Source organism: Malaya genurostris, chromosome 1 (assembly GCF_030247185.1).
Source record: "Malaya genurostris strain Urasoe2022 chromosome 1, Malgen_1.1, whole genome shotgun sequence".
Classification (NCBI taxonomy): Eukaryota; Metazoa; Arthropoda; class Insecta; order Diptera; family Culicidae; genus Malaya; species Malaya genurostris.
Window position 1 is genome coordinate 143472761 of NC_080570.1, and position 14163 is coordinate 143486923.

Here is a 14163-nt window from a genome sequence, read left to right on the forward strand (position 1 = left end):
GTTTGAGCCTCACAAATTATAAACCTAAAGGAACGAGAACAATTGGGCGTCTTGAGGTGCTTCTTATCAATTGAATCTAGCCTGTTAGTTCGGTATCGCTTAAGTGGCAACTAGTCAAATAAAGGAGTGTGTTGTTTTTGAAGTAAATACGTTTTACTTTACTATGCTGCGGCTTTTCAAAATTGGGGTACAACTTACTCGTAGATATCTCGAGTTGTACTAAACGCAACAACAAAATTACTTCTCCATGCCAGTCAAACAATTGACAACAATGAGGAAATATCATCACGCTTGCTTATCTTTTTCGCACTCGGATGACGCACATGTGCAACTGGATGAGTATAAAGAGCAAAGTATGGTCGCAAATCGATAATGGAAGCAGACATCAAGGCGAGAAGACGCATTCAAACAGCGGGCATCGGAGAGCGCACCTTCTGCGTGGTTAAAAACCACAAACGCTCAGGTTGTAGTTCTCATTTGCCTTCCGGTCGTCAAGGCGAGAGAACACATTAAACCAGTTTCGCATCATTTGGCACTGCGAGCGAATGTCTTGCGGTTTGTACGCAAAGCTAGTTTCAACTCAAGCAAGAGCGATTGCATCATAAAACAGAGCTTCTGGTCGTTTGCATTGGAGAAAGAAAACGAAAAACGAAAAATGGATAACATTGTAAAAAATCAGCCGTTCTAATGGCTCTAAATTTTATCTAAAGAACTATTAAGATTACTTCTTTGCAAATCGAAGGTAAAAATCATCAGCTTAGTGAAAGTCCAAAATAATTTGATTTGCTTCGTGCTCTTTTCGCTGTGCGAAAATCGTTCGAGAAAAATGTTCCGAACTATGCTAAATATCGTAGAGAATTCCACAATTTTGGTCTTTCTAAAAGGTAGAAATGAAACCTGTACAACAAATCCGAAATGAGATAGTCGACGGCAAAAGTTTCACAATTCACACAATCGATCAGCTATCAATTCGAATTCGAAAGTATAAAGAAATCGTGTCAGTTTTTTTCGTATTCACGACATCCAGTTATGTCTCTGACATTACACACCCGTACTTTTTCTTCTTATAATCTCTAGTTAGTTTGATATCGTTAAAAAAATGGGGATAATGTCGTTTCGAGACATCTAGAGATTACCTCAGTGCATGCATTGCCCCCGTTCGCTGCATCTACTAACCGAACCGGGCAACGAACACTCCTACTTACCGAGAAGACTAAATCACCATGGCCAACGGCGAAACTGGACTGGAATAGCAGGGCAAACTTTTCATCCATCACACTTTCCGTGCCTTTCTTCTCTGCTCGTTTGATTTTCTTCAGTTGCATATTTCTGAAAGCATCAAGCCATCATGATTATTATTTTTAATTTTTTTCGCATTCCAACTTATCCCGCAAACGAAACTCACCTAAAACTAACCGATAACTGCTTTGTAGTTTCATTGTACTCTAAGTTTCCTGTATTGTTCATTATTTCCCCGCACGACTGCTCCGACGCTTTGTTGGACTGCTGCGTGGCCTGTGCCTGTGCTTCTGCGTGTCCCAGAGTGAGTGGAAAGCAAGAATGGAAAACAATTAGCAAACACAAACAATTAGGTTTGTAACTACTCCTTAGCAGGCGTTTATCTCATCTGATCAAGCATGAATGACAACCAGGGGGGCAGAAATAAAACTTACTAGCATCATAGCTCGTACCTGAAATGATTGAAACGCGCACCAACGGATTGCTCATCCGGATGTTGAGTGTGTTACCGATCAGAAGCCGCACCGTGGACGCAAACCGGGTGTTGGTTTTCATCACCTGCGGGGGTTGCTTCTCGATGATGAACGTGGTCGTAATGAGCGTTTTCAGCAAATTGGTCACTTCCACGAGCAGCTGGGGCAGGTAGTCGGGCAGATTGTTCTCCTCGATATTGAGCTTGGACTTGTTCTTCATCGCTAGCCGGATCTGATCCTTTGTGTTCCAGATAATTTCCGCTAAACTTTCACACCACGCCTGGATGGTGTCCAGATTGCTGGCACTCATTCCGGACGCCCCGTTGCCAGCGAAACCTTGATTGATTTTCCACTGGGTCAGGTACTTGTGCAGAACCTTGTCCTGCACCCGCGACGTCACCTGAATCGTGGAACGAAATTTGTTCACCAGATTGAGCCGATTGCCGGTGATGTGGTTGACCATTTCGGTCACCTGTCGTTCCTGCTGGGCCAGCGTAGTCCTGGCGTGCTCTCGGAGCTGCAGGTTCTCTATCGTTTCCATTTGGGCTTTGTTTTTGGTGATTTCGTGAATTTCCAGCAGCAGATGTTCGTAATCTTTCACTAAATTCCGATTATCGTTGCCATTCTCCAGCACCATCCGCTGCAAATCCTGCAACCCATTGATGACATCGATTATCTCGGGATCCTGCACGTTGACGCATTCCTCCGGGTAGGCTATGCACTGCCGTTCCCGTTGCAGACAGTTGATCAGGTGTAAGTACAGCTGGGACGGGTTGTGTGAAAACAGTTGACGGAAGTTGCGGGCCGATTCGTTCAAGCGGATGCGCCCGGTCACGTTGTCCTCCGGCAGATTGATAGCCGTTCGTTCCAGTTCGTTGATTAGCTGATTGAGAAATGAGGCCGCATCCTGCTCGCAGCTACCTTCCTGATCATGCTGGTATGTCGGAGCATTTCTGCAGGTGGAACGTGATTAGCAAAGCAAAACAAACATTGAAACATTGAAACAAAAAAAAAACATCCACTTACAGCAATCGTTCCTCGATCCATTCTGCCAGATAGTGGCGTACCTCGATCGGAAAGTTGTTACCGTAGATGTATCGAATCTGCTCGAGAACGGGCTGTGGCAGCTGCTGGACGCGTGCCCACAGCGACATCGTTTTAATTCAGCGTGAAACGAGCCCGACGAGGCTCCTGGTGGCACGCACGCCTGTTGAGTCCTGTAGCTACTCCGCGCACTGGTTGGGTGGGGGGCCGATAACTGAAATTGAAGGAAGAAGAGAGTCTTAGTTAATAAAATTTTATTATTTATAGATAAGGTGAGTAGATAACTTAATTGAAAATATTCGGTTCATTCCGAAAAACTTGCTTCCTTTTGTGATATTTTGTTTCATAAGTAATCCTTGGCTTACGGTTGATGTTAGTCGGGAAACCCAAGTCCGTTACTCGATTAATTTTGGTGCAACAGAAGCCACCACCAGCAAGATTAGGTTTATGTCCGTATTCATTGAGGGCACTTTTCGTAAAACAACTATAGTCCGCCCTCTGTCAACCCTGCCACTCAACTCATTCATATCGAAATAAGCCATAAATATCCCATTAGCTTATCGTCGCGACGAAGGGCGTCCGTCCTTCCATCGGGGAACTCTGGAGAAGCACAGACGATCGAAAGAATACACGCGCGGTAGCAGCCCAACGAACCGCTACTAGTTATAATAGCACTTTCTCGGAACTACTCCGGATTTATAACTTCATGAATTTAAGACGGTTGTCATTATTGTGGTGGTGGTTTGGTGGCCCTTCAGTTTCGGTTTCGTCAATGAGGGCTTTAAAAACAGCACTTCACAACAGGGAATACGAGTACATTCAAAGTTCAAAGTTCCCCATCAAAGTGTTCTATTTTAAAACCATCTAAATTTTAGGCCAGAACCTGTTATTAGTCTTTGATCGGCAAACCAAACCAACCCAAACCAAAAAAAAAAACAAAACGGTTTCATTTTTGATGAAGAATTGACGCTGGAGATCTGGAGGTAAATTTGTGCATGAAACCAAACAACGCCTCTTCGGACAACAGGAGGAACCCGTCAAGGGAGCGAGCGAACGCGCGGTAACAAGCCGAGGACCATAAAAAAGAATGCGCATTTTGAACGTGTTAACATGATACCTCTGACTGATGCCATTTACCGCGAGGAGAGAGAGAGAGAGAGAGAGAGAGAGAAGGAGCGAGAAAAAAAACCGACCAACCGAGCGTAAATATCGCGTTTACCTTCCCCCAAGCGGTCGTAAAACCCGTCGGTCGGTATTACGGTGGATAGACCGGATAGACAGTAACTAACTAATGCCGTAGAGGTAGAGGGTCTCTGACTCTAGTTCAAGAGAACGGATCTCCGATGGCCGGTCGGTGGTGGAAGAACCTTTTTTTTATGTCTAAACCCCTCCAATACAGATATCGCATCGGCATCGATAACTTGTGGAGTCAAAAACGCTGGAAAAGAAAATGTTACGCTAGAGCACGGAACCGGCAATAAAAACCAACCTGAATACAAATGAAGGAGTGAACTAAGAAGGGGAGATGCTATTTAAAGAATCACAAAGTGCTTTCATAAGATCAAAATTTTGGAACATAATTCAGTTTGTTACAGTTTAAATGTCGCAGTCGATTTGAATTGAAGCTTGAGCCTATGGAGTATATGTTACACCGTTACTCCGATACCTGAAGTCGGATCCGGATGAAATTCAATAGCAAACTTTGGGACTACCTAGGTCCAAGAAAAACGGTTAAGCGGTCTCTGAGAAAATCGCCCAACGTTTCAATCACTATCCGAATAAATCGGAACCATATCTTCACGTTCACAGAAATGGTATTTCGAGGATAAATTATTGTTCCGTTCCATTTTCTCTTATTGTTCAGCAAACGAAAAACCAACGATTCGGGTAATCTTATTTACTATTTCTCTTATGGTCAGGCCCGAATTTACAATATACGGAAAAGGCTGTCTTGAACAATTTTCTAGCGCAAACGATAAAAGAAATGGTTTGTTTATAATCCATTTTAACATAACTCTCGCTCAGTGAAAAATTCCCACTCTGATTTACAATTACCATTCGAACCATTTGTAGTACGAGGTCTGTTCAAAAAGTTCCCGGAATTTTTTAATTGCGCGCGTCTGGAGAGTCCGGTGGTCAAAATTTTTTTTTATTGTGTTGGTACATATGTCCCTAATGTATGGTGAAATTTTCAGCTGTATTCATTGTCTACATTCTGTCTTGTAGCGGCTGGTGTAGACGTGTTTTTTTGAGCTCGGCGATTTTTGTTAGTTTAAACAATGGAAGAATTGAAGAGTCAAAGAATTTGTATTAAATTTTGCGTGAAAAATGAAATAAAGTGTAACCAAGTGTGCGAAATGTTACAGAGAGCCTACGGTGAGTCTGCTATGAAAAAAACAAGTGTTTACGAGTGGTATAAGCGTTTCCAAGATGGCCGCGAAGACGTTGAAGACGACGAACGCTCCGGTCGACCCAACACGTCAATAATCGATGAAAATGTGGAAAAAGTGGAAAAAATGATTATGGATGATCGCCGAATCACTATTAGAGAAGTTGCTGATGAAGTTGGCATATCAGTTGGCTCATGCCATCATATTTTTTCAAATGTTTTGGGCATGAAACGAGTGGCAGCAAAATTCGTTCCAATACTGCTGAATTTTGATCAAAAAAACAAACGCATTACCATCGCTCAGGAGCTGTTAAACCTCCTTATTCACCAGATATCGCTCCGTGTGATTTTTTCCTGTTCCCAAAGTTGAAGAGACCCATGAAAAACAGCGTTTTTCATCGATTGAAGAGATAAAGGCAGAATCGCTGAGAGTGCTATAGAGCATTACAAAAAGTGACTATCAGGGGTGTTTCGAAGACTGGAAAAAACGCTGGCATAAGTGTATTATATCTAGGGGGGATTACTTTGAAGGGGATCATATAGATGTAGACGAATAAATCAATATTATTTAGAAAAATGAGAATTCCGGGTACTTTTTGAACAGACCTCGTACAGTTCTGTTACAGTTTTGCAGCAAAATACTGTTCAAAATTATTTGAGCTTGCTTATTCAACTGTTTTATCGACAGTGTCAAAAGGGATATAAAAAAAAACCTGTTTGAAGTGTATCGAAAATAAGCTATCCACATACATTTGCGTTGTACGCTTGTATTTGTGATGGTTTTTTTATGCTCAGATCACAGCTTGCTGTGCGTTTGGCTGGCAGCTTTCGTTTGTTTACTTGTTTGTGCGGTTGAAATTCTGCGTTTTCAAAATGTCGCTTATTGAAAAGGAAGTGAAAATTAAGGTTCTGGACACATATCTAAGTGAGAAGGATATTATTATGCGAAAACTGGCGAAGTGGTTAGAAATTCGTCATGGCCGTGTTAAAATCATCATTAATAAGTTTGGGAAACACTATTACTTGGATGAGGTACCAGGAAGAGGCAGAAAACCCGGTTCTTCTAACACGAAACTGGATCAGAAAGTGGTATCTCTAATCATGAAGAACAAATCAATGTCAATACGTGATTTGGTCAAAAAAGCAGGAACGAGTGTCGGAAAGATCCAGCGCATCAAGAGGCGAAATCACCTGAAGACCTACAAGAAGCAGAAAATCTCGAAACAAAGTGTAGAACAGAAGAAACGAGCAGCAACAAGGGCCCGGAAATTGTATTCGCGTCTTTTGCAGTGCCCGGATGCATGCGTTTTGATGGACGATGAGACTTATGTAAAGGAGGACTCAAAAACCCTTCCAGATCCACAATACTTTACTGTTGTCGTTGGGGAGGATGTGAGCGATGCGGACAGGTCGATTCAAGTGGAGAAATTCGGTCGAAAGGTTCTGGTATGGCAAGCAATATGTTCCTGTGGTTTGAAGTCAACTATTTTTTACACTACCGGAACTATAAATGAAGAAATCTTTCGATCTGAGTGTCTTCAGAAGAGTGCTGCCTTTATATAAGAAGCATAGTACACCTCCACTGTTTTGGCCAGATTTAGCGTCGGCTCACTATGCCAAAACCACTCTCAATTGGTTTGCGGAAAAGGGTATAAATTTCGTTGAGAAAAGTATCAATCCACCAAATTGCTCTCAGCTACGACCCATCGAACGTTACTGGGCAATCGTGCAGAGGGTCTTCAAGAAGATTGGTAAGACAGCTGGGAACATGCAGGAGTTCAAATAAAATTTGGGCTCAAGCGTCCAAAAAATGCGATGCAACACTTGTCCGGAACTTGATAAAGAGCGATCGATCAAAAGTTCGAAAATTCGTGAAGGAATAACTTAAATTTCATCCGGTTCTCATTATGCTCTAGTTTTTAATCACAATTTGACAGAAAAATTTGTGGATAGCTTATTTTCGATACACTCCTTAATCTACCTAGCGGTGTATTGGTACTTTACTCAGTACCATTTCACGAGAAATCGATGCAAGTTTCATATCGGACGTTTTGGAAAACTGTTTCCGGAACCGGAATCGCGAGACTGTCACAGGTTCAGTATGTTTTTAGGGCCATCAAAAAACCAGGCCATATTTAGACATTTTTATCTTCCATTATCCTGGAAGTCGGATCTGAATAAAATTCAACTTCATTCAACAATAAGACAATTATTGGAATTAAAGTTCGATCGGTTCAGTCACGATTCTTTACAGCGTGTACGAAATCGTACACAGCGTGCTTCGTTCGTAGAAGCGATGTTGTGTTTTCTTCTTCCGTACCACTGCATGCAGGTACCGGTGCGCTTTATAAGACGGTTTAAAATTTTGGAAACTCATCACCTTGTAATTTCGGAACCGGAAATGAGATCCGGATGAAGTTAAGGGATTATGTATGAAATCAAACGACCTCCGTCAAGCCATCGCTGAGAAAAGTTAGTTCGGGAAGTGGAAGTTGGAGATTAGTATTACCCCGGAATAGATACATTTGGCCGTCAACTGACAAGGCCTATCGATTGAAACTGATTTGAGCCCCCACACGAAACCCCTCGCGATCGTGAAACAACCAAAATATTAGTTGTTTTTCTCAATTTGATTGGTTAAAATTTGGTACAACTAATCGATTGTTGTTTTTTTCTAAACTGTCATTTTTGTTTTTCGATCAACAGAAACGATGGTTGAAATAACAAAATTTTTGGTTGAAAAAAAAAAAAAGATGCTGTCAGTTAGTCAAGACACACACCTTTCAATTCCGATGAAGATTTTAGTTACAACAACCGACCTTGTTTTTGATTTAACAGTTATGTGAGTTGGTTTAGTTGTATTAGGTATTACGATTAGTTATTTCAACTTAAGCAAAATTATTGATTTTGAATGATAATAAAATATTCCTTATTGATATACGTTCTGATTTTTTAAATGAAAATTCGGGATGTTAAGATATTACCATCCATCTATCGGTAAGAAAAAACCTTTCTCAGCCCTTGCTTTATATTCAATGAATTATTCATTGAAACTATTTTTATTTTTGTTTTTAATATACTGTCTTTTGGTAGTGTTGCTGTCAACGAAACTTTCTAATTGTGACCACTATATAACTTACGAACAAAAAGTCGAACCGAATGCACTGATTTTCATTTTTTGAGCCATTGCAACTTACAGTTTCAACAGATTATATGAATGAATATAAAACATTTTCAATTTAATCACTTTGTTTATACAATTTTTTACATGACTTGAAGATAGCATGATGCTCATTCATTAACATGCATTTCACGATGGAGAATCAAGTTGATTTTAAGACCAAAATTCAAACGCATGCAATTCACTGGGCTTTGGTTAAACACGTTTTGTTAATTGCAATATCTCTAACGGCTATCATTTCTGTGCATAGCACTACATTATATCAATCGTTTCTTCTTGTAACACCAGAGCAGTAAAGATGTAGATAATTTATCATCACATTAATATTCTGATAACTAGTGTTATGATAAACATTAATTTACTATCACTCAAAAGTTACTCTTCACGAGTTTAACAAACGTATAATAAGCAAATTTCGTTTGCATGAAAATGTTTAAGAAACGCGTTTGAATTTCAACTAAAGTAATGGTTGATTTTCCATTGCGATTTTTGTTTTGCTTTGTGCTGTTTTTGAAATTATACAGCATTAAAAACAACAAATTTTTCAACTACTTCAATATGTGCAAATCAAATAGCAGATTGGTTGAATCAATTAATTATTAGTTAAAACAACAACTGCAAAAATCAAAAATAGGGAGATCGTAATTTTTTGATTGGAGGGTTTTCCGTGCAGCTACCCCAGTTTTACGTGTTTTGCATCACTGCTCTGTATCACTGCTTGAAAGGTTCAAAACTCTTTATTCTGTAATTCCGGAACCGTAAGTCGGATCAAGATAAAATTTAGGAATTTTGTATGAGACCATTAGACCTTGCATTTCATTATAATTTTCATTGTTTGGTACATTCTATCCCATAATTCCAGAACCGGAAGTCAGATCCAAACAAAATTCAGGAATTTTCTATTCAGGAATAAGTGTGCAATTGCCTTTCTCTTGTCGTTCAAACAGTCTCATTGAAATCTCTTTTTTTTTCGAAGGTGGAATTTCTGACAAATTTGGGCAGTCTTTTAATATAAATCCATTCAGATTGTTTCAATTAGTTCAGAAAAGCATACCAAACGCATACGCTGACGTCGCATATTCGACAACATTCTCGAAAACAAAAGTGTTAACAATAATACATTTGAGCTTGGTCATCATCATGCTCTGAACCGTTGACCAGGACGTTGTTGGGCGGCTGTTGTTGCATAAGAGCCAAACGGATCGGGCGGATCCGTAAGCAGAATCACCTTCGCGCATTCCACGGAAGTCAAGAATAACCTTCAGACAGTATCATTTGACCACGTAATAAAAAAATCTATACACTCAATAATAACAATGAACTTCATTTAGCATGATACATCTTGCCTTTCAACCTCTTGTTTGCTATGACTTTCAACATCGGATACGAATTAAAAATTCAAAACTTGCATCAAACATGGCGAGATAAAAACTAGCAATCAATATTCATGTTCTTTTGTTTCATCTTCGATTTTTTAATGGATAGCAGTTCCACTGTAGCTGCTAAACATTCCGACAGTTATTAAAATTATGAGTCTCAAGTAAAGTTGAACTGTTGAGTTCATTGTTTTTATTTCCACTATGCAATCTGCATAGAAAAATACAGCTATCATGCACACAAACTACTAGGTGTTGCAATGATTTAGTAGTCTACGCGATCCGTATTAATTTTAACTATTTCATATTTTATATTCAACAGACACATGTTAAAGAAAAAATACTGGTCATAAAACCGGTTTCAATCCTAGTGGTGTTACGGCCTTTCTCATGAGCGTGTTTTTTTAATTATGCAAAAATACTTGAACAAATTTTTAAGATGGAGAAAATCGGTTTAGCTTTTTCCGAGAAAAGTGAGTGACATCATTTCTATTATTCATTCTTCCGGAAGTCCGACCCAGATAAAATTCAAGGACTTTGATGGGGACCATAAGAACTTTCATTTGAATTTAAGTATGTGAATGCTGGTACAGTAAAAATAGATAAAAAAAATGATGAAGCCGCGATTAAAACATAGTTTTCACAGTGTATAATCTTGCTCATAAAAGAGACAAAAATCCGTTATTCCTGATCATTATGAGCCGCTTGCCAGAATGAAATCGATATATGATGAATACGTTACATCAAAACTCACCCCTATTGCTTCAACCTAATCCGACAAAGTAATCATTTCCAGGAATAAGGCGCAACGACTTATTATCTGCTCGAAATATTATAAGAGAAACAACTTTACTAATCCGTTCCGACACCCACAATTATTTTCGAATGTGTTCCGTGTCAAATTCAATCAATTGAAAGTATTGAAATAATTACAAATAATTTTTGGTTCGGGATTTTCCATCATGACAACGCTCGATCACATGTTATTACTCCTGTCGAAAACTATTTCGACTTACCAATAGTAAAGAATATGCTCCACCCGTTTCATAGTCCGCATTTGGCACCATCCAACTTGACCCGATCGAGACAGTATGATCTTACCGTTATATCGTGCACTTCTATCGAGGAAAAAAATGGGAGCATTTTTTACGATATATTTACCTGATATTTACGAGTTGACAGATTGATAGCGAAAGCGTAATTTCTGATCAATAATACAATAATTTTGTAAAAAACTAAAGAAACTGATTTCAAAATCAAACAATGTTCTAAGTCATTTAGCAGTTTACCGATTTTTGTGCTAAGGTACATAACCAATTTCTTTGACTTTATGCTTCAACTTCGACTCGTCAGTGAATAACAGTTTATGTTAAACTGTTATGCCACCTATCACTTCAACATAAATTGCTAAGCAGATATAAAATAAATGCAGATGGACTTATATTGTTTGCACCGAAGTGCAGAATGCTTTCTGACGTGCCGATCGTTTTTGAATTTTCAGAGTGATTTAACTTAAGTAATCTTTTGCGACTTTTACTTTATGTGGTACTTCCGTCAGGAAGCGACATTTTTCAACATCCATAGATTCTGTGTAACGGCCTCTAAACAATTTTGAAAAAATCGAGTAAACAAAAACAAAACAAATTTCACAAAAATTGATAGAAAATTTTCAAAAAAAATTATAGAATTAGTCCTGAAGGTACGCCCGATCGGAAATTCATTAGCGAAAAGGGAGGACGTTGCGCGCCCAGACACTTTTTTTCACGAATGAAAACTTTGGCTTTTACTCGAAACCACGTTATTTTTACTGGGTGCATTTCATACTCCAAAATTATTACACTTTCCAACATGAACCAAACAGAATTTCACCGTTTGGATGACTCTCCATGGTCCGTACTATAACCAAAAACATTTATTAGTATTTGAAAAATTAGTTATATACAAGTGTTAATGCAAAAATAAAATCGAAAATAAAATAGTCCATTTTTTTTCTCAGTGGAAATGTTTCATTGTAGTTCCGAACAGTCAATTCGATACCGAATAAAAATCTGTTTTCTTTTTTTTTACTTTCAGATTGGGAACGAATTCTACCTTAGTAGTAGTGGCAGCTGGCCAAATCATGCCACAGCATGACTTTGTCACTGTGCTGATAAATAAACGACAGTACACTGAGGTCTCTTTTTACGCGGGATATACGTACCGCGTAAAAAAACACGTAACAACGGGAATCCGCGTAACTTCGGAAATCCACGTAAAAAAAACGCAAAATTAAAGATTTTTTTATGCCGAATGTTTTAGAAATGCATGAAACGCCGAGGTCTTATGTAATCTAAAAAAAATTCTGGCTAAAATCGACTTTGGGACTTGGGCACTGCGTAACTGCATAGAAAAAAACCGTAACGAAAGAATTTTTTTGATGACAAATGTCTTAGAAATGCACGAAACGTTCGTAATCGCAGAAAACAATTTTATGAAAAAAAGAATCAAAACGTTGAGATCTGATATAATCTATTAAAATATATTGTTGAAAAATTTTCTAAATGTCAGAGAGTTGACTTAAGAAAAAATTTCGGGATAACACCAGATCTCGAACCTTAATAAATTTCTAAGACAAAATAAGAAAAACGGATTGCTGTGAAAATTCGCGTAAAAACCCGCAAAAAAACGAGGAAAGGAAGACCTCAACTTACACGTTTTCATGCATTCTTTGGTGTAAACCTGGGATGGCATCGTTGAGTATAAAACGACAATTAGTTTCGATTTCAGGCCACAACAGAAAATCGCTTTCCAATTCATGATGTTTTTTCACGAACGGGTCTGCAAACACGAACTTGAAGCTTCCCGGTACATGTGCGATGTAATAGACGATGTAACTGTAATGCGATGTATTAGCCCTTGTGTTCCTACAGAACACGGTCGTACAAGAACCTTGAACTTTTTTTTTGTTAAAGACATTCTGCTTCATGTACCGGATCGAATATTTACTGGATTTGTACGACTTATACCCTTCTCTAGCAGGGATGTTCCGATCCATTTTAGTCAGCCTTTAGTCGATGAAAATTTTTTATTTCTGATAAAGTACTGCTTTTTTTTCTTGTACATTATTATCTTTCAGCAGTGAATCTAACTGCGTCATATTGCCGATGAAACTGTATGAACACCGAACGGCTAGTTTTGCTTCGATGGAATTTTTACATTTTCTTCAATCCTTTTTTTTTTTTTTTTTTAATATTTCAACAAAACTTTGATTTAAACTCATCTTTTCATAAGAAAAGGATATTCACTTCTATAACACGTAGAAACTATCCATTTTGAAATCCACAAAATTACAAGTTTGATACCTAAATTGGCAAAATTTCATACCCGAACAACGAAACAGATACCCATTAAGACTACAAAAAAAAAACCACTCCAATTCTGGCGCCTCGTTCCGAATCCTCTGGAAGGCGATAATATATCACAACACGTGAACAGTAACAAAGCATCATTTTGAACCTTTTAACCCTTTTCTTATTGTTCGCTTGATGTCCAGTCCTTTTTGGCGTCACTGACTTCGGATGGACGGGGTTGCAGCAATTTGCTGCAGTCTGTACCGAGAAATCGCGGAAAAAATGGTATGGAACATTTGCGGAAAATGTCGGTCACTGGATTGGATTGAACTCAACGACAAATAATGATCTCCTGATTTCGAACATAAAACTTATTAGGTAATGGCGAAAAACCAGCGAATTAATCGTTTTGCTACAGAGAGCTGGACGGGCAGTGGAGTGTCAAACAGAAACCCAATGGAAACCGTAGCGCTTCAAGACCACCGTGTCGGTGATGATGACCGGCACAATCCCATCCCGAGTCCACCAGTTGATAAACGTCATTTCATCGGTGAGTGGTAATTATTTCAGCTACCAAATACCTTCCCTACTCTATTCTTTGTCTTGTCCGGTTTGTTTCTGTAAATGTTTTTATTTTTTTTTCTTTTTGGTATTTCTTCGATCCGTCTGCAGCAGCAGCAGCAGTGGCATTAACAAACGCGACTTTTATGTTTCTTCCTTTATGTTTTTTTTTCCTTCATTTTGTCGTTTCATTCCAACGGTCCCTTCTGCCGCCGGGATGTGCGTTGCTTGGACTTGTGTGTTCTTCTTCGGATCAGCATCGGCTTCGTCTTGACCATCGCGCGCCACGACGGAGGAAGCTTCTTCAGAGGAACTATACTGGAAAAAATAGAGTAGTGCGCCGTTTGAAAATTTGAAACGGTAAGACTCTTTACCACGCGGATTTGGAACAAACAATTATCAGTCTGAAACCAGCGACGGTTGCAAACTCCTGGTCGGAACTTGAAGAGGATTTATCTAATTAATTAACTGATTTTTTATTCCACTAACTAGATTCGTATAAGGCGATAAAAATTAACGATTTCAGGCTGCTCTAGGACAATAAAAAATGCAGTTTGTGTTGTAGCTTTGT

The 14163-nt window shown here is 38.9% G+C and overlaps 1 protein-coding gene across 9 annotated transcripts in view; it reads right to left on the reverse strand.

The window, feature by feature from the left end:
* Window positions 1-14163, reverse strand: part of LOC131426012 (signal transducer and transcription activator) — a 102707-nt gene that overhangs the window by 16114 nt on the left and 72430 nt on the right. For 7 of the 9 annotated variants that reach the window (XM_058588397.1, XM_058588404.1, XM_058588399.1 and 4 more), the window contains 4 exons: window positions 2739-2970; window positions 1674-2665; window positions 1406-1529; window positions 1206-1329 (listed from right to left, as the gene is read on the reverse strand). In XM_058588397.1, coding sequence (XP_058444380.1) covers window positions 1206-1329; window positions 1406-1529; window positions 1674-2665; window positions 2739-2866 — 1368 coding nt within the window. In that variant the 5' untranslated portion in view covers window positions 2867-2970. The remainder of the gene's footprint in view (window positions 1-1205; window positions 1330-1405; window positions 1530-1673; window positions 2666-2738; window positions 2971-14163) is intronic. The other 2 variants (XM_058588403.1, XM_058588406.1) reach the window with 1 other exon arrangement.